The sequence below is a fragment of the Triturus cristatus genome, chromosome 5_1, assembly GCF_964204655.1.
Source record: "Triturus cristatus chromosome 5_1, aTriCri1.1, whole genome shotgun sequence".
NCBI lineage: Eukaryota > Metazoa > Chordata > Amphibia > Caudata > Salamandridae > Triturus > Triturus cristatus.
The window spans coordinates 574,877,990-574,905,801 of NC_140587.1; the positions used below are offsets into that span (position 1 = coordinate 574,877,990).

Consider the following 27,812-nt stretch of genomic DNA (forward strand, 5'->3'; position numbering starts at 1 on the left):
TCGGGGGGAAATAGCTTGCAAACACACATTTTGAGAACGCGCACAAGCAAAAAATTCAGCGAAGCCACGGAATGCAGAATTTTGGGTAATTCCGCGTTCTAAGCGGAACGCGAAATTACCCAAATTCCGCGAGTGGAACCGACTTTACGGCCCAGGCCTACTCTCAAGTACTGCAAGACTGCTGACATTACCTTGGTGAATCCCTGCAGATCTGATCTCAGGTTGAGCTGTGTGTTTCGTGCTAATAGCGGACCCTCTCCTGTGAAAATGTAATGGCACTTCTTGTGGTACAGGTATTGCAGCGCCCTCCCATAAAAATATTAAAGGTAGGGATTTAAAATAAAAACCCCTAGTTAAAATAAAGTACATTATTTAATAGTGTAAAGAGTTAAAAAATATAGTTACATTTAATTTGTTTGAAAAATTCTATAACGAATACATAATTAATGTTCTATGTTATTAATATGTTTGTAAATATAAAATGAATCTAGCATTAGTATTTATTAAAAAATTATCAAATTACTGTTAATTCTATATGCCACTTCTAATAATTTTAAATACTTAATACAAATATATATTTTTACGTTAGGTGGGAATTTCTTTCTAGTTAACCATCAGCTAAACTATATTATTTTAAATGGTATACAGTAAAAAAAAAAAGATCTATTTAAAATCCATTTAGTAATGCAGTATTTTTTGTGTCACTCCACATTAACAATAAATACATCAAATTAATTAACGTTCAAAATTATATTTTTTTAAAGTTATTTCAAAGTTTAATAAAGTTTTAAACCTTTCCATACACTTTACCATTGGGAGTTTTCTGCCCTTGTGGTGGAGATCCTTGCCAACGTGTGGAAAGTAATATGTAGTAACTTCAAGCTCATAAATTATGCTCCTGCCCCTGAATTCAGGGGGTGGGGAAACGTAAGGATACACTTTTCAGTAACTTTACACTTGTAAAAGGTGAACAGTCCGAAGTAGTAAAGTTACTCAAAAGTGTAATTTACACTTATAAATATACCTATATGTAAGTTTACATTTGTGAATACAACTCATATGTTTGTGAACCGTAGTACAACTTTATGTTCTACAAATGAAGTTTGTGAATTGACCCCTATTTCTTTGGGAACTTGAACATGACGACTGTAACAAAAAGTGTCTGGAGGGACTTCTTTTGTATAATTAAAACTACACCTGAGCAGCATTGTAATCACATACTATCTTTAGACTTCATAATCTTTACACACCATGTTTGAGTTGAATATCCCTATAATTTACACATTATCTCAGTGGCCACTTCAACCCAAGTTGGTCGATTTTTCCTCTTTCTATTTGTGCTGCGTTCTTCAGCACACATAGGATGAGGAAAATGCCTCAGGGTATTTTTTTGTGCAGGAAGGTGTCCCTTCCTGCACAAAACCAATCCAGCTTACAAAGCAGGTACCTTTGCACCATGGGTCAAGAGTGCCTGCATTGGTGCTAGGCAGCACATTGTGAGCCAGCACTTGGAAAAGGCAGGAATGTGTCATATTATATCAAATGCAGCGCATTCCTGCTCTTTCCCTGTCATGCGGCACAGCACGAGGAATTGCTGCACTGCATACCTTTTTGATAAATAGGCCCCAATGTTGGTAGGACTGGAATATCACTATAATCACATGCTATGCAGATTCTTGAACATGCCCATGGTCACACACTCTTTCTGTGGAGACTTCATTATCGTTACACGCTAACTTTGTAGGGACTTGACATTTTTTATATTCACACCATCTCTTGGTCTTGCACATTCCAATAACTATACACTATTGTTGTGAAGATTAGAACACCTCAGACACTTCTCACTTTTCTTGTGGGGACTTGAACATCCCAATACCCACACACTATCGGTGTGGAGAATTGGACATCACTATAATCACACACTATCTCTGTGGGACTTGCCTATCATTATCATTTCACACTGTGTTAAGTTATCCAGATATGTAAAGTGCACTATCAACAAAGAGGGTATCCTGGCTGTCACTTTATGGACTTAATTATGATAGTCTCCACAAAATATGTCGGTAGAGACTTGATCACAGATATAATCATATGCTATGTGAAGGCTTAAGCATGCCTATATTCACACACTATCTCTGTGGGATGTGAATACCACTATTTTTATACATTACCACTGTAAGGAAGTGACCATGATAATCTTCACACACTAAATCGGTAGGAACTGGAACATTACAATTATCACACAGAAAGAGGGTTCTTGAACATGCCTACAGTCACACACTATCTTTGTGGGGACTTGACCATCATCATCTGCACACATTAGCAGTGTAGAGACTTGAACATTAACTCCATACACTATCTTTGTGAGTACTTGAAAATGCTTACCTTCACACACTATCTCTGTGATATCTTGAATATCATTATCTTTTCATATTAAGTTATGCTATTTATGCAGATTTGAAGAGGGCACTATCACCTGGGAGGGTATCATGGCTATCACTGTATGGACTTGACCATGAGACTTTTTACACACAATGTCAGTAGAAACTTGAGGCCAACTATAATGACACACTATGCTGCAGCTTAAATGCCTATGATCACACAATATATTTGTGGGGACTTGAATATCATTATCTTTTAAACACCATATTATGTTGTGCAGATTTGTAGGGTGCACTATCATGCAGAGGGTATTCTCGCTATCACTATATGGTCTTGACCATAATAGTTTCAACACAGCATATCAGTAGAGACATGAAACCCTTATAATATCATACGATGTGAAGGCTTAAACATGCCTATATATCCCTGTGGGGACTTGAATATCATAATCTTTAAACATTACCACTATATGGGCTTAACTTTGATAATCTCTAAGCACACTGTTGGTGGGGACTGGACCACCACCATAATAACATGTTATGCAGATTTTTAACATGCCTATGGTCACACACTATCTCTTTGGAGGCTTTAACATCATTATCTTCACACTATAGCTGCGTGGTGACTTGAACATTATCATCACACACTATCTATGTAGGGATTTGAACATGTTTACTTTCACGCACCATCTCTGTGAGTGGTGACTTATTGTCCATTCAATGTAGCAAGTGAGGTGACAAGACTGTGTAGGTAGGTGCATGACTTCTAGTGATTTGAAGGGGGTGAGCAAGTATAAAAGTGAGTTATAATTATGGCATAGTAATTTGAAAGAGAAGTGCAAATTATAAATTGAGGTTATAACTATATCTTTAGAATGTCTAATATTTGTGTAGTTTGTTTGTACTGTATACAAAGAAGAAATAAAGTTTTCCTAACTATATCTTATCCTTAACCTTTGTTTTTTTAATGGGATTTCAATGTTTTACATTAACATTTTGTTTATATTCATACAGTTTACTGTTGTCGAGTGGAGTGTCATTAAATGGAGTGTGGTACAAAACATTGGAGGATAGGGTTGTAAAGTATACTGTCATACAGTATAGTGTCAGAGTGGGAAGTAGAGTGGAAAGAGGTACACTTGAGTAGCTTAGGCAGGAGTGGCATTGAGCGGAGTGATGTACAAAGGAATAGCGTATAGTAGAGTGGCATATAGTTTAGTGGCATACATTAGCGTGGTATAGAATGGGATAGCATACAGTGCAGAGCAGTGCAGTGGAGTTGCATACAGTGGAAAAGTGTAGAGTGGTTTTGTATACAGTGTAGTGGCATACAGTGGAGGGCCATAGATTGGAGTGTTGTACAGTGTAGTGGCATACATTGGAATAGTGATTACTGGAATGCCATACAGTGCAGTGATGTACAATGAAGTATGGTTGACTACACTTGCATACAGTGCACTGACTAAGCCTGGGCAAAGTTTACAGAGTTACGCTACGCAGAACTCGGCGAAGGGCTAAATAAACTCTGCTGTGCTACGCGGAGCTCCGCAAGTGGCGGAGTGCATTAGAAAAATGCAGTTTACTGTTGTCGAGTGGAATGTCATTAAATGGAGTGTAGTAAAAAACAGTGGCGGACAGTATTGTAAAGTTTACTGTCGTACAGTATAGTGTCAGAGAATGGAGTGGAGTAGAGTTGAAAGAGGTACATTTGGGTAGCATAGGCTGGAGTGGCATAGAGCGGAGTGGCGTGGCGTGGAATGGAGTGGCATATAGTGGAGTGGGATAGAGTGGAGTGATGTACAAAGGAATAGCGTATAATAGAGTGGCATATAGTTTAGTGGCATACAGTGGAGTGGTATAAAGTGTGATAGCATGCAGTGGAGAGCAGTACAGTGGAGTTGCATACAGTGGAAAGGTGTAGAGTGGGTTTGCGTACAGAGTAGAGTGCCATAGATTGGAGTGTTATACTGTGTAGTGGCATACATTGGAATAGTGTATACTGGAATGGCATACAGTAGAGTGGTGTACAACGAAGTATGGTTGACTAGACTTGCATACAGGGCAGTGACTAAGCTTGGGCGGAGTTCGCGGAGTTATGCTAGATAGAACTCCATGAATTGCAAAAAAATCTCTGTCACGCTACACGGAGCTCTGCAAGCAGCAGAGTGTTTTAGAAAAATGCAGTTTGCTGTAATTTTCAGCGCTGGGTGTTTGTCCGCGCTGTGAAATTATCGCAAACGGCACCATGCACAGCGTAAGTGGGCAATGCTTCTTTTCTGCCGCTCGAGTAGATTTTCTACTCGAGCGGCAGTTTTTTCAGCGCAAACGAACAGTTTCTCAATGCGAGCGGTCGCGAGCATACGCAGCCACTCGCATTGAGAAATCTGTCCGCCCGTGTTGAGAAATCTCGCCGGGAGGTTGATATCCCTCGGTCGCGCCCACCAGGGAGGAAAATTCTTGCATGGAGATGGATTTTCCTGGCTCGAACTCGCCAATTTGATGTTGACGAGCGCGAGTGAGGAATAAAACTCAGCGGTAACTCCGCGAGTGGAGCATAGTTCACCGCCCAGGCTTAGCAGTGACGTAGCCTGGAACATCGTACTATAGTGGCATAGAATGGAGTGGCATACAGTGGAGAGGCATACAGTGGAAGGGTGTAGAGTGAACATGCATAGAGTGGAGTGAGGTACAGTGTACTGGCATAAAGTCACCTAGTGTAGAGTACAGTGGTGTACAGTGGAATAGTATACATTGGAGTGGGTAAGAGTGTAATACCTTAGACTACTGTGGAGTAACAGAGTGGAGTGCCGTACAGTGGAGTAGTGTCGAGTGGAATAACATTGAGTTTAGTGGCATTAAGGCTAGTGATGAACAGTGGAGTGGCATATAGTAGAGTAGCATAGATTAGAGGGTCATACAATGGAATGGCTTAGACTATAGCAGCATGGAGTCTAGTAGCATACAGTTTAGTAGAATACAATGTAGTGTTGTACAGTGTAGTACCATACAGTGGTTGCTGGTAGAGTGGAGTGGCAAATGCTGCAGTTGAGTACAATGGAGTGCCATAGAGAGGAGTGGCATCTAGTGGAATAGCGTAGAGTGTAGTGGTGTACCATAAAGCGGCACAGAGTGGAATGGCATTGAGTAGAGTAGCGTAGAGTGGAGTGGAGTGGAGTGGAGTTTCATACAGTGGAATAGCATTCAGTGGAGGAGCATACAGTGAAGTAGCATTGACTGGAGTGTAATAGAAGAGAGTGACATTCAGTATAATAGCATACAGTAGAGTGGTGTGGCATGGAGTGGTCTAGAGTGGAGTGGCGTATAGTGGATAAGCATACAGTGTAGTAGTGTATAATGGACTGATGTAAAGTGGAGCGGCATAGAGTGTAATAGCATAGAATGGAGTGGCATAAATTGAAGTGTCATAAAGTTGAGTGGCATAGAGTAAAGTGTATTAATTGAAACAGGCGTAACGTGAAAGTGTGTGAACTAATGTAAATTTCACGTGGCAGGAAAATACATTATAATGTGTAAATGTTCATTTTTGGTAGTGGCCTAGAGTGGCGGGGTGAAGTACAGTGGAGTGGCGTACAGTGAATTAGCGTACAATGTAGTGGTATATAATGGACTGTGGTAAAGTGGAGTGGCGTAGAGTAGAATAGCATAGGTGAAGTGTCATAAAGTGGAGAGGAGTAGAGTTAAAGTGTTAATTGAAAGAGACGTAGCGTGAAAGTGTCAGAATGAATGTAAATGTCAGGTGGCAGGAATAATATACATTATAATGTGGAAATGTTCATTGTTGGTAGTGTCTGTAAATAGTGTAAGTAGGGTTAAACGTATAGTTTAAAAAAATATACTTGTATATTGTACCACTTCATACCGTGGTATGTCCATGGTATACCACAGTATATGGGGCTGAGAAGTGAATATGTGATTGGCTAATGGCTGTGTTCACCAAAGGTAAAAGGAAGCCATGTTGTTTTTATCACAGTTTTGCTGTGCTCTGCAGTTTCTTTCTCTGCATTCTGGGTTAGAGTCTTACTTATAGTTAAGTATTAGGTTTTGTTGTTGTTCACGGTCTATTACCACTTATTCAAGTGACAATAGGTGGAGATTTTTATTTATAAATTTTTATATATTTTTATAGCAGTTTAGGGTAAACTCTACTTTTTTTAGGTAGAGCGATAATTTTAGGACAAGAATAATATTAACAGTAATGAAAACTATTGTAAAAATATATATTAGAAACATAACACACTTAGGTGAATAAATAAAAATATCTATTTCAAATAAAAATAGATTTTTTTAAATGATTAACATAAAAAGATATATAATTAAAATATATAACAGCAATTAAAAGAAAGAGCAAACATAATTTATTTAACTCCAACTAAAATAAAAGTAAAAAAAGTGTTACACTTGAAAGGGGTTACATTTTCCATTTATTCCCACTCCAACTTAAACAAACTCAGATAAAATATTGAACTTCAGATGAGTTAGATTAACTAGTCCCACTCCAATCTAATGGTTTGGATTTTGGAGGGTTTACATTTACTATTCCCACTCCTATTTAAGCAACCCAAGGAAAAAAAGTTGGACTTCAGAGAGGCCTCATTTACTATTCCAGTCCAATCTAAGCAACAGTACGGAAAGTATTTGACTTCAGAAGGGTTGGAATTACTATTCCCACTCTGATCTAGGTAACAGTAGGAAAAGTGTTTTATTTAGGCGGGATTGGAGTTTCTATTCCCACCCCAGTATAAGCAACAGGTAGGGAAAGTATTGAACTCTGGACAGGTTAGATTTGCTGCTCTCATTCCAATCTAAGTAACAGTAGAGAATGTGCTGGACTTCAGAGGGGTTCAATTTACTATTTCCACTCCAGTCTAATTAGCAGTAGTGAAGGTGTTCAACTTCTGAGCTGTCAAATTTACTATTTACATTCCACCCTTAGCAAAAGAAGGGAAAGCTTTGAATTTCAGAGAGGTTAGATTTCCTATCCCCACTGCAATTTAAGTAAAGCTGGGAAAGTGTGAGGCTTGACATTTACTATTCACACCCCAATATATACAACAGAAGGAAAAGCATTGGACTTCAAAGGGGTTAGATTTACTATTATCATTTTATCCTAAGCAACAGTAGGGAAAGAGTTGAATTTCGAACGGGTGAGATTTACTATCCCAACTACATTTAAGCAACAATAAGGAAAGCATTGGAATTGGATAGGCTAGATTTACAATCCCTAATCCAATCTAAGTAACAGTAGGGAAAGTGTTGGACTAGGGAAAGGGTACATATTCCATTCCGACAGTCATTAAAAAAAATATTTAAATACCCAAACACAATAAATGTTTTAAGTTTGTTAAACAAGGTGTATGTACCTATATACATATTTATTGAGTGTGAGCCTGGGTAGCTAGAAAGAGCCCCATGTAGAAGAAATACTTTGAGAGAAATAAGAGCTTTATGAGGAGAGGACAATTATATTCTCGAATTATAGAAACAAAAATTATAAAGATGTGCCAGTTCTTAAATCTACTTCTCTATTGAAAGAATCCTGAAGGGTCAGGAAGAATAAGCATGGGAGTTTGTTGCAATCCGAAATACAGTTTTATCTTCCTGATGGAGACAAGATTTCATAAGGCGGTGGCTAGAAAAGAGAATGATAACTCAGATAATTGGATATTTAAGGAAGTGTGGAACTTCCTGGAGGGACACAATTTAAATCAGTTAATGCTGTATTTGAAGTGGGATTAATAGATATGGCATAATTCGAGTCCATCTCTGGTGGTAGCTTAAGTACCACTATTATCATATCACATCACAGCATCTCATATGCATATATAAAGTACACATTCACACCTAGGGGTGTCTTGGTGCTGACTTCCACATTTTTATTGTTATCCATGTGAATGGCATTTATTGTATGAATCTTGGAAGTATGAAAGGCTGAGTGGAAACACGAGGATTCAAACATGTGAGAGAGAAGTGAAACACATATCCCTCAAGTGGATTAATTAGTTTAATAAGCCACCAGACTAATATGATCTGTATGGGTTCCTCAACATCCCTTTAATCACACACCTCACTCTGGAGACTTGAGCATAACTATAATTGCACACTATCTCTGTGCAATGTCCCTGTGCATACCTATAATCGCACACTATCTCCGTGGGGACCTGGGGATGTCTATAATAACACAGTATCTCTACCGGGACATTGGCATGTCTATAATAACACACTATCTCTACCGGGACATTGGCATGTCTATAATCACACACTATCTCTATGAGGGCTTTTACATCCTTATAATCACACACTATCTCTGTGGGAACCTGGGCATGTGTATAATCACACACTATCTCTGTGGGGACCTGGGCATGTGTATAATCACACACTATCTCTGTGGGGACCAGGTCATGTCTATTATCACTCTATCTCTGTGAGGACCTGGGCATCCCTATTATCACACACTATCTCTGTGAGGACCTGGGTATGTGTTCAATCACACTCTAACTCTGTGGGGATCTGGGCATGTCTTTTTTCACACACTATTTCTGTGAGATCCTGGCCATGTCTATAATCACACATATTCTCTTTGATGACCATTGTAATATTATAGTCACACACCATCTCTGTGGGGACCTGGGCATGTGTATAATCACACACTATCTCTGTGGGGACTGGGGCATGTCTATAATCACACACTATCTCTGTGGGGACCGGGGCATGTCTATAAACACACACTATCTCTGTGGGGACCTCGGCATGTGTATAATCACACACTATCTCTGTGGGAACCTGGGCATGTGTATAATCACACACTATCTCTGTGGGGACCAGGGCATGTCTATAAACACACACCATCTCTGTGGGGACCGGGGCATGTCTATAATCACACACTATCTTTGTGGGGACCTGGGCATGTGTATAATCACACACTATCTCTGTGGGGACCTGGGCATGTGTATAATCACACACTATCTCTGTGGGGACCTGGACATCCCTATAATCACATACATTCTCTTTGACGACCATGGTAATACTATAGTCACACACCATCTCTGTGACGACCTGGGTATATCTTTAATCATACACTATCTCCCTGGGGACCTGGGCATGTCTATAATCACACACATTCTCTTTGATGACCATGGTAATACTATAGTCACACACCATCTCCATGGGGACCTGGACCTCTCTATATTCACACACTATGTCTGTGGGGACTGTGGCATGTCTATTAGGCCTGGGCGGCAAATTCCGTTCCGCTCGCGGAATTTGCAGAATTTGGGTAATTTCGCGTTCCGCGGAGAACGCGAAATTGCCCAAAAATCTGCGTTCCGCGACTTCGCGGAATTTTTTGCTTGTTCGCGTTCTCAATATGCGTGTTCGCGAGATATTTCACCCCGAGTACGCAAACAGCGATCGCGAACAGGAAAAAAGTATCGCGAACAAGCAATTCCGCGTGTTCGCGGAATTTCTGCGTGTTCGCGGAGATTTTTTGCCGTTTCGCGGAGATTTGCGTAACGCGATTACGCGAATTCCGCCCACCCCTAGTGTCTATTATCACACAGTATAGTATCTCTGTGGGTACCTGGGCAGGTCTATAACCACATACTATCTCTTTAGGGACAGTGAAAATGCTATAATCACATACTATCTCTGTGGGGACCTGGACATCAATAATATAATCCATTGCACACTAACTTTTTGGGGAATTAAACATGAGTGCTATCACACACTATCTCTGTGCGGACCTGCACTTCACTATAATCCCACAATACCTCTGCAGGGCTTGAGCATGACTATAATCACACACTATATGTGACTCCACCTCAGCATCACTATAATCACAGATCATTTTTGCAGGAATCTGAGCATGACCAATATAATACACCATTTCTCCAGGAACCTGAATATTTCTATCATAATCCTCTTTATATAGCGAGTTGAACAAGACTATCATAACACTTTTTATATGGGGACTTGAATATGATTGTAACCACACACTGTCTCTGTGATGACTTGAACTTAACTACAACTATACACCATCACTGCGGGGAACTTGAATATGAAGAAAATCCCACTCTTTCACTATGGTGTCTTGAGACTGATTATAATTAAATGCTATATCTGTGGGGACCAGGGCACAACTGAAATGACATACTATTTATGCATTAACGTCAGCATGAGTATCTTCGTACACTATGGAGGACTTGAACACGACTATCATAACACTCTCTATGTGGGGACTTGAACATGATTATAATCGCACACTATCTCTGCGGGGACTTGAAAATGACTGTAATCACACAATGTCTCTGTGGAGACCTGGGAATTACTGTAATGACACACTGTTTCTGCATGAACTGCAGCACGACAATCATTGTACACTATCTGTAGGTGTACTTGAACATGACTATGACCAAACACTAGATCTCTAGGGACCTGGGCATGACTATAATAATCAGACACTATATTTTGGATGATTTGAGCATGACTATGTTGACATGCTATCTGTGTGGCAACTTGGACATCACTCTAATGACACACTATCTCATGTGGCTTTAACATAACTGTCACCACACACTAGCTCTACAGAAAATTGAGTATTATTATAATCACACACCATCTCTGCGGGGGCTTTAACATAAATATAATCGCACTCGGTCTATGGAGACTTGAGAGTGACTATAATTAAACACTATATCTTTGGGAACCAGGACATCAATATAATCATGCACTATCTCTGTGGGGGCTTGAAACGTATTATCACAGCACACTATCTCTAATAGCTCTAGAAAATTTCACATGCCAATCTTCGGGGACTATTATTGTACAGTCATACCAAGACAATGGTGAAGTTGATGCAAAAAAAAAGTAATCTCAACTTGGCTTTCCCATCTGACCACAATGCATGCTCTTTGGCAATTACAGGAATTTAACTATTCACTGTTTCCTTATCCCTTATTGTTTGTGAGAAGTCAGCAATAGACTAGATATCTGAAAATCCCTTTCCGTGGACTTTATATACTATATTTTTCCACAGAGAAATACATTATCATCAAAATCTATCTGCTGGATGCTCCTAGGTCACAGAGAGATATTCATATATGTCTACTATCATGTGATATAGGTAAAGCAGAGAAAAACAACATGTAGCCATTTGTTTGTGAATGCATTCAATAAGAAATGATAATTATTGAGTAAGTCCCCACAAGGATAGTAAGGCACGTTCAAGTCCCCACAAAGATGGTTCTGTGCGCGCGGTTAAATAACAATATATTTGCACATTTGAAGCAGGATCCTATATAATGAATTTTTTCTTAACATTTTTCTGTTGTTGGTATGTTTTTAAAACTTTAGGAAAGGTTAGTCCCCACAAGGCAGGTGTTCACACATAGTCCCCACAAGGATGGTAACACGTGTGTGTGTGTGTGTGTATATATATATTCACTGAAAAAAACATAGGTTTCACACATGTTATAGTTAGCGGAAATTTTACTGATAAAAAACCAATGAAATTCCCCCGTTATAGTTAGTGCAGGCAACTATAACTCACGCGACCGCAATCCTCTGCTGATGCTAATACTGTATTTAGACACTTATTTGCCCATGTCTTATTCCATAAATTTTTAGCTATACATATATTACAAATATTTTTTTTCATAAAGACACATATGTCATCAGCAGAAGATTGCGGTCGCGTGAGTTATAGTTGCCTGCACTAACTATAACGGGGGAATTTCATTGGTTTTTTATCAGTAAAATTTCCGCTAACTATAACATGTGTGAAACCTATGGTTTTTTCAGTGAATTTGCAAGGTTTTTTAAATGCTAATTCCTAACTATAACGTGTGTGAAACCTATGGTTTTTTCAGTGAATTTGTACGGTTTTTTAAATGCTAAGTTACTTTACGCCATTCGTGGCGTGCGCGCCCACTTAACGCAGTTCGTTCCGTGCTTCGCGCACCGCGCGCCCACTTTACGCAGTTAGTGCCGAGCACGCACGGTGGGCACGCGGTGCGCTACACGCACCGCGTGCCCACGTTACGCTAGATGGGCCATGTACGCACGATGCGCTTCGCGTACCGTGCGCACATGGAGGACATATGATGCACTTCGTTTTGAAAGGTAATATTTAAATTTTTCACACCTCTTATAAGCCATGCACAAATGGTGTCCTTCAGGCACCATTTGCACACGGGGTGGGGAGAGTGTGGATAATTTTTTTTTTTAATATTGTTTTACCGTACGCGTACGGTAAGCGTAATCGGCGAAATTAGCGAAAAAATAAAAATTCCGTTTTTGGCCTTGGGGGATCTTTGGGGACTCCCTCAACATGGCTAGGTGTTTTGGAGCTGTCCAAACAGCCCCTTTACATGTTTTTGTGCTTTGTATTTTAATCCACACTCTCAGTGCGAGAGAGAAAATGGCGGCCGACGCTTCCTGGTTTCGGCCGATTCGAATGTTTACTAAGATCTAAGAGCCAATCAGAATCGCGCTCGCGCACGCCACCGTACGCGTACGGTAAGCGTACCGTAAGCGCACCGTAAGCTGGCTCAGATATATATATTGATTTAAAGGCTATTTTCTCAGAATCTACTGAACAGATTTACACCAAACCTACAAAAGGCACTTCCTTGACCTGAGGACTACCTCTCTGCCAAATTTCTAGTAATTCTGTTCAGCCGTTCGGGCTGTAGCTGTGTCTAAAGGTCCTATGGAAAAATGCATGGGAAAAACGCGTTTTGGGACCCCCCTTTTATCTCAGCCCCCGCTTGACGAATCCCCCCGAGACTTTCAGGGTAGGAGCGGAGCGTAGCGCCCCACCTATTTTGAAAAATTCGCGAGGATTCGTCGACCAGCGCCAAAGTTATTCAAAATAGAATGTTGCGGATTTCCTATGGAAACGTGGTCCTAACTATAACTACCTACTGGCGACCGCCAGTAGGTAATATATATATATATATATATATATATATATACATATATACAGATATATATATATATATACGGAATTACACCAAATCTCCTTGTTGACGAACAAAGGTCGTTACGACCAATGGTGCAGGTTATTTAATGATGGAAGCCTGGGAGTCAAGAATCCTCGCTCCGGCACCTCACATTAGAAAGGTGCACTCGGCAATGCTTCTACCCTAGTGTATTGTATGTATGTTTGTGTCTAGAGGCACAGTCATCCAAAGCTAATTCTGCAGTCATTATGTACATATTCTAAATTATGCTCAATGTGACCCAAACTTTACAGATGTGTGAGTTCTACAGTTAATCAATGTTTGCTTATGTTTTTTCTTAAACAGTGATCAAGTAATACGACTTGTACCAAAAAGCAAAGAGGAAGCACATGCACTAAAGGATATGTATGAACAACTCAAGGTAAGACACATTTCCAAAACCACCAGCTCATGTGACTTCTGTAGAGTATAACATGCATCTAAAAGCCTCCTGCATACATATTACATATATATAACTAAATATATCATTTTGTAGACATTTAAATGCATAGTTTTACTCTCCAATGTTGTAGATTATGTGGATTAAGTGAAACAAAACATATAATCATATACCTTGATTGGGCTCTCCAACTCTTCCTGCTTACGGAGATCCTCATGCAGTCCTCAGTTATTCTGTCTACCACAAAAAGATAAACATCTGAGTATGTGTTGCTGCAGTTTCATCATCTAGATCATACATACATTGGGACTTGTCTGTGCTTTCTTAAGCTGTGAGCAAAAGACACACAAGATCTCTTGACTGGGGGTGAATGTTTTTATTTGTTCTGCATTCCGTCCATCAATTGTGTGTCTTTTGCTTTCTCGCCTTAAGTGCGCCAGGTATGCCCAGACTGTCCTGGGCTCACTGTGCCACTGGAATCAAGCTATCCTGGCTGAAGAGGGGTGAAACCCTGGAACCGGTCCTAGGATGCTTGGTTCCGGTCCAGGGAGGACCTGGCTTGGCAGTTCGGGCTGGACTGTTCCCATGAGGCACAGGGTTAAGACTGATTTGCATATGGCCAGGTCTAAACTGGGGTGGCATGGTGAGCAAAAGAATGATGGATTTAACCCGGATCTCTTGACTGGGGTGAATGTTTAGATTTGTTCTGTATTCCGTCCATCAATTGTGTGTCTTTTGCATTCTCGCCCTAAGTGCGCCAGGTATGCCCAGACGTGGGTCCTGGGCTCACTGTTCCACTGGAATCAAGCTATCCTGGCTGAAGAGGGGGTGAAACCCCGAAACCGGTCCTAGGATGCTTGTTTCCGGTCCAGGGAGGACCTGGCTTGGCAGTTCGGGCTGGACTGTTCCCATGAGGCACAGGGTCAAGACTGATTTGCATATGGCCAGGTCTAAACTGGGGTGGCATGGTGAGCAAAAGAATTATAGATTTAACCCAGATCTCTTGAATGGGGGTGAATGTTTTGATTTGTCTGCATTCCGTCTATCAATTGTGTGTCTTTTGCTTTCTTAAGCTGTGAGACGTAAAAATATGAGGTACATTTTATTTTAAAAACTTGGTGTGTAAGTTCCCCAGCACCCTATAGTTTGTAGAGTGTCAAGTGTGTCTGTAGTGGAGTACCTGTGTGCTTAACATATCCAGGTGCATTTACCCATCAACTGCAGCTCTGATTTGTCCAGATCAGAGACAGGTCCCAGGCACAGCGTGACAGTTTTCCCTTCCAGATCTGGCTGTCTCTGAGAATTTGTCAGAATGTTTCATGATCCTCTTGTGATGTCTAGAAGTGAAGATCATCCCTAGAGGTACAGATTAGTGTAGTGCTAAATTGATCACCATGCCATGTATGTCCATAGTAATGAATGCCCCTTTCAAACAGCGCTACCTGGCCGCACAATTTGAACCTATGTTTAACTTGCCTGTCTTATTAGGTTAACTCATAGATAATCTTCCTTAGTGAAGCACTCTGGAAGCCTCACTCCAAATCAGTGTGTTCTCTGTGGCCAATGGGATATTTCAAAGAGCTAGTCTAGGTAGAATATCAAGTATGTTGTATTTCGCAAACAAAGGTGGTGGGGGGGTGGGGGTTTCAAACAAACCTTACAAAATTGTCACAGGACCCCAGATGGTGGACAACCAAGTTGAGAACACTTGGATTTCTGGGAGAAGAAGGCAACCAGGTAGCGGTGAAGACTGGCACATGGCTTGTACCAGAATACAATGCTTTTTGTGGTCTAGGGTTAGAGATCGCAAATCAATCTTTGCACCTGTTCTACGAAAAAAACAAAGTTAACATGTAATCCTGAGAGTCCCTGTGCAGGAGGTCTTTGATGTATGCCCTTGTCTCCAATATGTTATTATCCAGTGTGTCTACGTTAACAATTATTTTTATTACTGCAAGAGGCTGCTCTCTTTTGTACACTTCGAGTGTGGGCCGAATTCTCTCGGACAATGTTATTTCACAGCTAATCTTATGAAAGTCGATAAGGAACCTTCTTCCTAAAATCGTAATGCCACCATTTACATCCAAGAGTGGCCCTATCTCCCGCAGTGTCCCCCAGGATCCTTTATGTCACTGAGGAAAGCTAGTGTGAATGTCTGGCTTCCAGTTTTACATTTATGCTGATGATAAACCCCGTTCTATACTGATGGACTGGGATCACTGGCTTCCCACTTACATGAATTGTTTCCTGGCAGCCAGTGGGTGAATCGGCAAGAATTCTCCACTTAAACTAAATACAGGCAAGACAACAAAGGTGTTAGTGATCAGGGTCACTGAGGACTCCTGACAATACAAGAATAAAATTCCTTTCCAGGATCGCAATGGAGATGGAACACCAACTTAGTTAGGTGGCAAATGTGAGAAGGGGTTTCTTGATAAGAAAACATGTATGCAATAAGGAGAAAAAAATGCTGAGTGTGCAAATGCAAATTTTCGTCACTTTCTTGCATGCAGAAATTTTCACCTGCGTTGTAATCATCCAAGAAATCTACGACTGCCATAGATTTCCTAGAGTACTCCTGAGATCCTCTGCTATCACTGAAAAGTCATACACGTGCTTTAAGTTTAGGAGTGATACTAGGCCCCAGATTTACTAACATTTTGCATCATGGTTGCGCCACTCTTATGGCGCAGACACAATGCAAAATGCTAGTCGAGATATAGCCGCGCAAGGCCCGATTTTCATCGGCATGTGTGGCTTAAAAAAAATATCGCAGCACAGTGTATTGCACAACGTTGCGATACACTGCATCGGGTAGGTGTTAGATGGTTGGAGCATGGGCACACCCATGTATTTTGATACAAACCCAGATTTATTAAAGCCAGTAAACCTGGGTTTACACCAAAATGGTGCGCGTACCTGAGAGAGGCATAAAGAGGAGAAATATTTTAATTTTTCCTTGTTACTTCCTCTTTCTCCAGCATGTATGGAGAGAAAAATATGTCCCTATGGATTGCTTTTGTGCAGAAACGTATCCCTTCCTGCACAAAAACAATCCTACCCGTAACACATTCACCCTTGCACTTTGGTGCAAGGGTGCCTAGGTAGGCGCTAGGCTGCCTGAAGTGAACCAGAGGTATGAGAGAGCAGAAATGTGCTATTATCTTAGTAGATATGGTACATTTCTTCTCTCTGCCTTGCTGCGTTGCATTGCCTGAAAGGATATCATTCTGGGCCTCGACGAGCAAGCTGCCACCTATGAAAGTATGCTTTCTGAATCAGGATTGGTTTGTGAAGGATCGGCTTTATGTTTTTGTTTTTTGCAATTTGTAGCTAACAGCAGGTTCCTCATGATGCAGTTAATCACAATGTTTTAGGCATGTGGCTTATAAGTGAGCAAGAGAGGTGTGTCTATTGTGGAAGCACAAAAAGAGATACCCCAAAATTTACTTCAATCAGATTTCCCACAAGTTACTGGATCGGAAACGGTCTTAACCTCAATTTCATGAGGCAATGTGTCCCCGCATTAAGGCACCTTCCAGAACACCAAATCAAGCAAAATACAGTTCGTAAATTAAATTGAGATTGAAAAGGGTCGAATCAATAACTAAGGGGGTCATTACGATGGCGGAAGGCCTGCCACCGCCAGCAGTGCCGTGGTGAGCCTTCCGCCATCGGAAAGCAGCTTTCCCCCGTCACATTACGATGGCGGGGGTAATCTGACCGCGACTGGCGCAAAGACCGCCCGCCATGGATCCGCCACAGGCAATCCTAACGATTACCTGGCGGAGTGGTCTGCATATGTAAAACGGTGGTGGTGCCTAGCAGGCACCGTCCACCAAATTACGATGCTGGCTACAGCCAGCCTTTCCATGGTGAAAGACTGGCAGGGATTGGTTTGTGGGGACCGTTGTGGGCCCCCTTGTGTTTGGGGGAGATGTGGGTGCACTGGGGGAGCATCCATGGTACCGCCCTACATTTCACTCCACTAAGTGGCAGGCACCGTGTGGTGCCTGCCACATAGTGCAGTGAAATGCACAACCTGCATTTTTGACATTGCGGCAGATTCTGCAGTCAGCAGCACCCGCCGCAATGTTAAATTGCAAGATGCGACTGCCATAGTTGCGGTCACATCCTAATTTGGTGTGCGGGACCACCGCATGCATGGGGGGCGGTCCCGATCTCCACCACGATGGCTGGCGAATGACCCCCTAAGTTTTACACTGACAAAAAAATGATATGATTTTAATACAAAATTCAAAGCTATGCGGTACAGAGACAATGCCTTGAGTTATACAGAGTATAAAAAAATCTGAAAATATTCAAAGTCTCAATGGGCAGCAAAATCAGGTAAGAATCGGACAGCATCCTTAGTAAAATAGGAAATTCTTCTGGCTCATCCAGAGGTTCAGGGGTTTTTATACTGAATTCTTCTGTAGAAAATCAGAATTTCTGCAGTTTCATTGTGGTGTGAGTGAATGTATTATTTCTTCAGCAAATCAGAACACATTAAACATATAGGTTTCAACATTTTAACACCTAAGCACTAACCAACTACATAAATAATTATTTAGCCTCCTTTATGATAATATTATCCGGAGATGTTCAACAAAACAAGATACATTTACAATGAAACGTTATGTGACTGAATATGTCTCAATAAAGACACAGAAGACATAGCCACATGTTGCAAGTTACTTCCAAACTGGAGAAAATTAATTACGAGCGGAAAACAATAATAAGAGAAGAAATATCCTAATACATTTCAGCTTTACTGTGTGCTGCCGAACATGTGGGGAGAGAACGTATGAGGAGGCAAGCACAGGGTGCGATCTTAGAAGAGGTAATGTTTTACATAGAAATGTCGCCTAGTTAACATACATTTAGAAAAATGCACTTCTATACATAATAGGAAGCTTATTTCAAAAGCAATAATACGAAATCAGACGCTACGTGTTGAATCAAATGTAAAGTTGCCTTTTTCTCATCGTTAATAATTGCACAAAAATGATAAATCCATAAAATTCTCTTGCAGTATCATTCATAGGTAGGCAGTGTACCAGGGGCCTGTAATAATTGTGCGAAGCACAGAGGGCCCAATTCACAAAGATATAAACAGGTGTGACTGATCCTGAATTCCAGCAGTGAGCTAAGAACACTCCTGGCTTACTCTTAGCTTATGCCTGGAATTTAGGACTAAGCGAGGAGCACCACAAGCGTAAGTTATGGTAAAATCATTGTGAATCAGAACAAGGGTTTCTATCAAAACTTCTTTTAGATTTGGGCCCGACTCCTAAAGATTCTGCTGTGAAGTACAGATGGATTTCTCCTGAATTTCTGACTTACTACTGAATTTCAGGAGTAAGCCAGCCTTAAGCCAGGATCACTCCTGGCGTACACCTGGAATTTATAAGTAAACAAGGAGTGCTGTGCAAGTAAGCCACGCCTACTCATATCACAAACTTTTTGCATTGGGCTCCTTATGTTTAGGATACTATTATTATTTCTAGTAATAAAAAAAGGCGAAAATAATAATAATCTTCTCTTCCTTTCATCATAGATTTGGTATGAGATACTTTCCATTGCAGGTTTTACTGTATGTTTATTTAAAATATATATATATTATTAATTTTTCTTGCAAACAACATGCCATGCACAACCTTGCATCAAGAACCAGAAATATTTGGGAGTGTAAGCATATTCAGTCAAACAGCCAAAAGTACAATTATTCATTATTGTAGGCATAGTCATCAAACATCTTTAAGTCCACCATTCCTTCTCACATTTCACATAGGTTGCGGTGTTGAGGGCCTTTTGTTCCCGTCTCCCATTTCTAGACCATAGTATTGAACCAGGGACCCGTGCCTTATAGAACGTTTTCGGGCACCTTTTCGCCTTGTATGTGACTTTTACGGCACCCATGTACAGGTCCATTTCCGTTTTCCATTCATTTAAGGTGGGGGATTCTGAAGCACCCCAATATTTGGCTACGTCCCTCCTGGCAACTATGAGACCCAGGTTGCAGAGTAGCAGTTTAATTCGGGGAATATCTAACTCTGAGGGAATGCCCAGCAAGACGTACTTGGTATCCATCGGTATCTTTTCACCCAGTATCCTATTGAGTTCCTCTAAAATAGTGGACCACTAGGAATGTATATGAGGGCATTCCCAGAGCATATGTATGTATGTACCTCTTATGTATGTACGCCCTATCATAATATATCCTATGGAGGATCTTGAATTAGATCAATCTCTGCCTTAATGGCTACCTCTCTCGGATGCATTAGTGCCGCCTCCCAGTCTATGCCATCCATTTCCCCAAACGTAGTTTCCCATTGGGCCCTCAGGTTCTTCAAGTTATCTGACGTTATTAATTAGCATCGTATTGGTCCATGAGACTGTTTTTCTGCTATTTCCCCCGGAGTAATCTCCCTTCTAAGGGCACGTATTCAGCAATGTCCCCCACGTCCAGCCTCTCTGCCCTCCCTGCATGTTGCAATTGTAAATAATTTAACTGGTGGGTGTCGCGTAAGAGAGCTGAAGGGCATCAGGGATCCATCCTCCATGAGGTCGCCTAGTCGGGATATCCCTATTACGTCCCATGAAGAAATCCCTGCAGTTTCTCAATTTCATGGCAGGCGTGTTCCATCCCACAATGGAGTTTCTTCGGTGAGTGTTTTATCCCATCCCATTAGTCTCTCTTCCCCCCTCCAGGCTTCTATTGCTCTCTGCTTTTCCGCAGCAATTGTCTTATCCCCTTTGTCACCGTAACTGTAGTGGAGATATGTATCGGCTTGGAATTGGGACCTCTCTAGCGGTGTCTCTAATCATTGATTGCTATCAAATGTGCAGCCCAATAGTATGAACGTATATCTGGTAGTGCAATTCCCCCATTATAATGACTGCGCTGGAGTGTCTGTAGTGCCACTCTTGGATGGCCTCCATTCTATAAAAGCACAAGGGCTTCCTTATCTGTTGTGGCAAAAATGGCCTCTGGGATTTTATGATATGTATTTTCGAGGTTGTAAAGTAATTTCGGTAATGTAACCTTCTAATACATGGCGGCCCTACCTAAAAGAGTGAAAAGCAGTAATCTCCACCTTTCAACCTCCCCATGGAATTCCACCATGACTCTCCCGATATTACAGTTGAAACCAGCCAAAACGTTTGTGGTTACATAAAGGCCTAGGCATTTAAACCATTCTCTTTCAATGCCTAAGTGCCCTGGAGATCTTGCGTGTCTAGGTAGCTCGACTTATCCCAATTAATCCTATATGCTGCATGGGCACCATAGTTGTCAAAAAGTTGAAGTATAATTGGTAAGAGTCGTGTTCGGGCGAGTAACATATAGGAGAATGTAGTTGGCGTAAAGTGAAATCCGTTCATCTACAAGCGCCCCAAGTTTGTCTCTGAAACCCCCAATGTCAGGGTGTGCTCGAACCATACAAGCCAGTGGTTCCAGAATGAGAGCGAATAGCAAGGGGGACGGGGGCAACCTTTTCTGGTTCCCCTTCCAATAGGAAACTCAGCTAATGTTACTCCATTAACCAGCACCTTAGCCATCAGTGCTACTTATATAGCAAGTCTATCCATGCCAAGAACCTAGATCCGAACCCAAATTTCAGCAGAGCTTGCGCATAAAGGACCAGTGGACGGCATCAATTGCCTTCTCGGCATCTAGGTACAAAAATATATGGGTCTCTTTTCTGTCTTTTACGGTTTCTAACCAGTTGGAAAGTAGGCGGAGGTAATATTTAGTTGATCTCTTCGGCATAAACCCCAATTGGTTGTTATGGACAAGGGAGGTAATCACAGTTAATAGGTGCGTGGCTAGGTTTGTGGCCAGGATTTTTGATTCCACATTCAATAATGAAATCGGACGGTAGGATCCACAGCCCATAGCAGGCTTCCTTGCTTTGTGGATCACCACTATGGTGGTGTTATGAAGATCTGGGGGTAGTTCACCCTCCGCCTTAGCCTCTATGAACATTTTGAGGAGATAGGAGCTCAGTAGTTCAGCGATGCTCCTAAAGAGTTCAACCAGTAATCCATTAGGGCCCAGGGTTTTTGCTGATTTCTATTTGCCTATTGCAGCCACTACGTCTTCTAAAGTAAGCTCTTCTTCTAGAACTAATGGGTCATCCAATGTCAGAGTGGGAATTGTGATTTAAGTAATCTCTAATCTGGGGCTCATCGGCAAGTGCTTGGGTCTTGTAAAAGTCAGCATAATATCTCGCAAACACGTCGGTGATCTCTTGCACTGAAGTATGTTTGACTCCACCCACTTGGATGGACTACACCCATTGTGTTTCTACCTCTTTTCTACCCAACCAGGTCAGTAATCTCCCCGCCTTGTCTCCCGCCTCATACAGGCAGTGTTGCACGGATAAAATCAAAGACTTTGCCTCCTGGTGTGCCAGTGCCTGGTATTCCCTGCGACTAATCAATATCAATATCATAACGCATTATTAGAGGGTTCACGTCTGGTCCTAGGCGCCTCTCCAAATCTATGACTTTGCCCTTTAGGGCCTCTATCTCCCGAATCCCTTTCTTCCTCTTATGCGTGATAATGTTTACAGCCCTGTCTCTGAGCACAGTTTTAAATGCTTTCCACAATATAATTCTGATGACATAAAGTCCTTATTCGCAGTAAAGTATAGCTCAGTATCTACCTTAATTTCGTGAGCCACTGTCTTGTCTTTTAAGTCCCATGTTTTGAGCCTCCATCCTGCCTTTAACCTGTGGGCTCTTTCCCCCAATATGAGCCAGAAGGGTAAGTGATCTGATAAACCCCTTGCTAGGTATATGACCCTCTCCACTTCTCCTATCTCACTTGCCGAGGTCCGGATATAATCCAACCTGGAAAATACCTTGTGGGCACCAGAAAAATATGAGTATGTGCCGTTGTTGGGCTGGTGTTGGTGCCAGACGTCAGTTAATCCCAAAGCTATCAGGAGCCCAGCCAGAGGTGTGACACCCCATTGCCCCAGGTTCAAGCGTGTGCGGTCCATGTGAGGGTCCACTATGTTGATTAAGTCCCCGCCCTACCCCAAATTTGGTAATATCTCGGCTACCTAGTCCAATGTCTGTCTTTGGAGTAGGGGAGGGGAATAAACCCTAACTAAGGTAATGTCTTACGACCTTACATCCCTCAGACAGCAACATATGTGCCATTGGGGTCAGCCCATGATTTGCTTATTGCATAGGGGGTGTCTTCCAGATCAAAATAGCCACTCCTCTAGATCCTGTGGAGAACTCGGCGTGTGCCAACATCTTATCTGCCCCTCTAAAGGAACATACATTGTGAGCCTTGTAAGTGTGTCTCCTGGATGAGGATAATGTCGGGTTTCAGTCTCCTAAAATATGTGGCAACAAATCCTCTTTTGATCTTATTTCTAAGTCCATTGACATTCCATGTCATTACCACATGTTCATCTGTGGTATGTTGAGGTGTTGTATTGCCAGTGTCTGCAAATCCTGCCTCTGCTTTTGCTACCACTCCATGTAGTATGTAAACTAAACTGTTCCTCCCTAACCGAACCCTAAACTCTGGACCGCCATTCAGCTCCATCCCTTCCCACCCAATCCCGCTGCCCACCCACCATATCCCCACTGTGTACATGCCAACTGAGTCGCAGGTTAGACCTGAGAGGTCTGTAACCCCCCCTTCCTAAAATCACACCATTAAACGTAAAACCCCCAGTTGTGAACCGACCAACCAGTCGTAGTTCTGGGAAGAAAAGGAACTTTAACAAAATTCAAAACAAAACACCCAATAGTGTGGCGTGTTCCTAGCGTCCTTCAAGGGGCATATTATACCTCCAGCTCTCCACGAGCCCGTCCATTTCCTCAGTCTTCATTTTCATCACGTATTGTCGGCAAGTCAGGACCTTGGGCAGCAGCATCTGGGGGAGGATCCTCCATGTGGGCGATCTTCTGCAACAGTGGATGATCATTATCAGATTCTACTGACGGTTTGTGCTCTGTCAGATCTGGGGTATCCTGTTTACGGTGTCTAAGTTGCTTCCTCTTGTCTATCCTTCATGACGACTCCCCCTCCTTGTCCGAGGACTGAGCCGCTCTTGAGAGTTGCCATCTTTCCAGAAGGATGAGCAACATATATTGAATGTGGAGAGTTTGCAGGTTTGTTTTAACTGAGTCAAAGGTTCGCAGTTGTTTCTGGACTTCACAGGAGTAGTTGGAGAAGACCATGATTTTGACATTGGCATGTCAGACCTCTCCAATTTGCTGCATCTCTCGTAGTATCAGGTCTCGGTCTTGATAATTTAGAAAGAGGGTGATTCGCGGCCAAGGGCGTGCCCCCATTGGCAGTTTTATAGTGGGCATCCTGTGTGCTCGTTCAATAACAAAGCAAGACGAGAATTGTGCTGTCGGAAGAGAGTCTCTTAGCCATTTGTCCAGAAAGCACCCTGCGTTGGGGCCCTCAATACCTTCTGGAAAACCCACGAAGCGCAGGTTGTTTCTGCACGCACGATTTTCAGCATCCTCAACCCTCCAGGAGACATCTCTGAGGGTAGCTGTGAGTACTGTGACCTCTTTGCAGAGAGTGTGGGTCGTGTCTTCCACTTCCGATATGCAGCTTTTTGCCTGAGTCACTCTCGCTGAAACGTTGTGCAGATCCTGATGGAGTAGGGTGACTTCAGAGCAGACCACACCTATTTTCCCCCGTAGCACCTCCCTGGAAAACTGCATTGCCTGTAAAATTGTTGCATTATCAGTCAGCAGTGGTGTCTCTCCCCCTGCTCTGGGGCTGTGGGCCCATGACCTTTGTAATCAGTCCATTTTCCCCTGTTTCGGGGGCATAGGCTCTGTGTCCCTGGTCATGCTGGGTGGTCATTGTTTGACTATTGCACTTCAAAAGTGCACTGCTGCGCTGCCACTTAGAGCAATGTTATGGTCCTGTTTCGGGAGAATCCGGTCAGCCGTCTTCTAGTATACAAGTAAAAGTGGGCAGTTTCACGGAGGTCTTACTGTGCTGCTAGTTCAAGTGCTAAATAAAGCGTGGGCCTCTGGTGCACGTCAAAGACCCCACCAGGGAGCCGGACGCCTCAGACTACCAGTGGCAGGCAGGCCGTGGTCCAGTCAATTGAAGTGCCAGGTACCCTGAACAGAGCCTCCCCACTGGTTAGTGCAGTTATAGTCAGGGCCCAGTGTGTCACTCTTCTAGGGGGAGGGCCCACCACTGTATAGGCAACATGGGAACACAGAGCATGGCAGGAAATTCCAACAAAATGTTCCACCTACTGCAATGCCCAAGGGAGGCGGGGGCCCTTTTGGACTGCTCATGGAATTTTTGCAGTGGGAATGTGTCTCAAATGTCTGTCCATTAGGCTCCAAATGGCCACTCAGTGTTGCTGCTGTACCACCAAGTGTCCTCAGGGGAGCCCAGCCTCTGTGAACTAAGACGGTGGGGAGCCGGAAAAACACATTATGTCAGACTGGTCACTCAGGGGAGGAGCCAGTAAAGCGGCCAAGAGGCCCCCACTTACCTGTGAGAAGTATCTTGTCCCAGGGCTCCACTCTGCAACTTCACACAGGGGCGTCTCCCAGGTGCCAGCACCATGCTGTCTGTCTGGCTCCAAACCCTGTACCCCTTACAGCCTCTAATCACTCCCTCCTGCGGGGGGAAAGCTCCCTGCTGCCCCCATCGCACCACAGCAGCCAAAAGGCTAGGGACTACTGATGCATCGCCCAGCGTGAGGGCCTCGCCTCTCCCTCTGTTGATGTGGGCCAAGACTTGCCAGTGTCTGGGCCACAGGCCAAAACTCAAGGACGCGATCACTTTCACCCGTGTGGCACTGGGGACATCTTATGTAGCCACCCGGTAGGTGTGTGGAGAAAGCCGCAGAAGGGGAAGAGCAGGGGGAGCAGGCTTTGCTCTGACCTGCATGCACAGGCACCATCCACGCCGCCTCTGGAGTCCTCTCTTGGCCGTTCCTTCTCATCTGCGTGGAGACATTCAGGTCTTGCTGTGGCCTGTAGTGCGGGCCTACGTTCGGCCACGCAGCCCCTCTCACCCGTACAGCACCAAGAGTATCCTGTGTGCCCGCCTACCATCCCAGCCTAGTTGCAGCGCGTAATGGGGAGAAGGAAAAGAGCAGAGGCAGTCTGACCCGCTCATCCCCGGACTCTTGGTGGCACTGCCACCGCTCCCGCCTCAGAGGTACGTTCATGGCCACTCACTCCCAGCCCACAGAGGCATTCACTGTCTGGTCTCCGCGATCTAGCAGGAGTCCGTACAGCTTCGGGCTGAAGTTCATCCACCCCAGTAGTCTTGGTTCCACTGTGAGGCCCAAACTTGGCCCCTGCTGCCGCTGACCACTGTCTAGAGTGCCAGGGACTTCATTGGTCGGTGAGAAGGCAGGATAAATATAGGATTTTCCAAGGGCTGCCGCAGCCTCTGGCATAAGCAGCTACTCGGCCATGTTGCTGGCTACGCCCCTACTTTATGTTTATCTACTGAAAGCAATAATGGTTAATTATGCGTGTTCATTGTCCTGCTGAAGCTTATTTCACTACATTTATCATTTATTTGACTTTTATACCTCGCATAAGATAGTGGGATTCATCGAGCTAGTGTGTGTCTTCGGTCTGTATAAACGTATGAGAGAAGGGGACAAATCCACCCCCCCGTCCAGCACTACAATTGGTGTGGACCTCTTGGAAACGTAGCACTCCTCACACTCCAATGCGACAACTCGAGTTTGTTGTGACATCAATGTCCCCTATCCCTAGGGGAAATTCTATCCCTTTTTTGTTCATTCGGAAGATCTGCATATCGTAGATACCAATTCAGAGCTGTTTTAAACCATTGTGATAATTTCTCATATCATCCACATCCAACTGTCTCTCGATATATATTTTGACAGGATCGTGTTTACATAGGAGATACATTTTTTGTATTGCTAATTACTTTGGTGCCATTTGACAAATCTCCAACAAACTTTCCCAAACATTTGGTACTTTTCGGCTAGTTTGCGCATGGAAAGATTCGAGGGGATCCGTGTTGTGGGAGCAGAGAAAAAGGGGGGGTTCCAAGATGTGCTTTCACGATTTCATTTTTGCATAGGAACTTTAGACACAGCTACAGCACCGACAATAGATTTACACCAAAAAGCTAGCTCTTGGTTCAGAAAGACGTGCTCTAATCCGTTCAGTAATTTATGAGTGAATAATGCTCAAAACTTATATATTTATCATGCAGCGGAGGTTCGACAGGACCGACAGACCTCTTGGAGAGATCTGATTGGCTCTCACCCCCTTATATCTCACCACATCAGATATAAGGGGGTAAGGTAGGGATATCCGACCCTTTGGGTTTGGTGGTAGAGTCCCATAGGGACAACGCCTGTGGGCAAAAAGCTTATTAAAAAAAATTGCAAAATGTTTGCGGAGGATTAGAAAATCACAGTGCGCCCCACTTCCCGAGTCTTAAAATGTCCCCATCCCTCCGAGGCCGCCTCACAGGCTGTGTCCTGGGTTGCTAATTCCCGGGATACATTAGTTGATGGGGCAGGGAAACATATGTTTCCTCCCACCCTGCGGGAGCTTTTTGAAATCTTCCTCCCGGTGGCATTAAACACGCCATCCGAGCCTGCAGGAGTGTGGGCATAGAAGGCAAGTCTGCTCCCACTTGGTGGGAGATTTAAAAACACAACCACCAGGTGGTAGAAGACTTCTGTATCCCTACCCATGCTCCTGTGGGCAGGAGACACAGATTGCTCCTGCTTGGATCAAGCAAAAATAATTGCTTCCATTGGGCCCGAGCAATGCTGGCCACCGCAGTATGTGGGGAGCCAACTGGGGCTGCGGAAGCTGTGCCCTATATTTAAGTAATGGCTACAGGGGTAGGAGCCCCTTGAGCCACTACTGGCTCAGGGAGGGGTGCTGTGCTCTTTCCTCCCCTTAAAGGCACTGGGTGTTGTGTCACGGGACCCTTGTGGCTCGGGGAGAGGAAGCGAACACCCCCTCCCCTTTAAAAATAGGTGTTCA

General features: G+C 43.1%; 1 protein-coding gene across 2 annotated transcripts in view; it reads left to right on the plus strand.

Moving 5' to 3' along the window:
• Positions 1-27,812, plus strand: part of CPA6 (carboxypeptidase A6) — a 906,257-nt gene that overhangs the window by 436,576 nt on the left and 441,869 nt on the right. For both annotated transcript variants that reach the window (XM_085605490.1, XM_085605492.1), the window contains exon 2: positions 13,706-13,781. In XM_085605490.1, the coding sequence (XP_085461616.1) occupies positions 13,706-13,781 (76 nt within the window). The remainder of the gene's footprint in view (positions 1-13,705; positions 13,782-27,812) is intronic.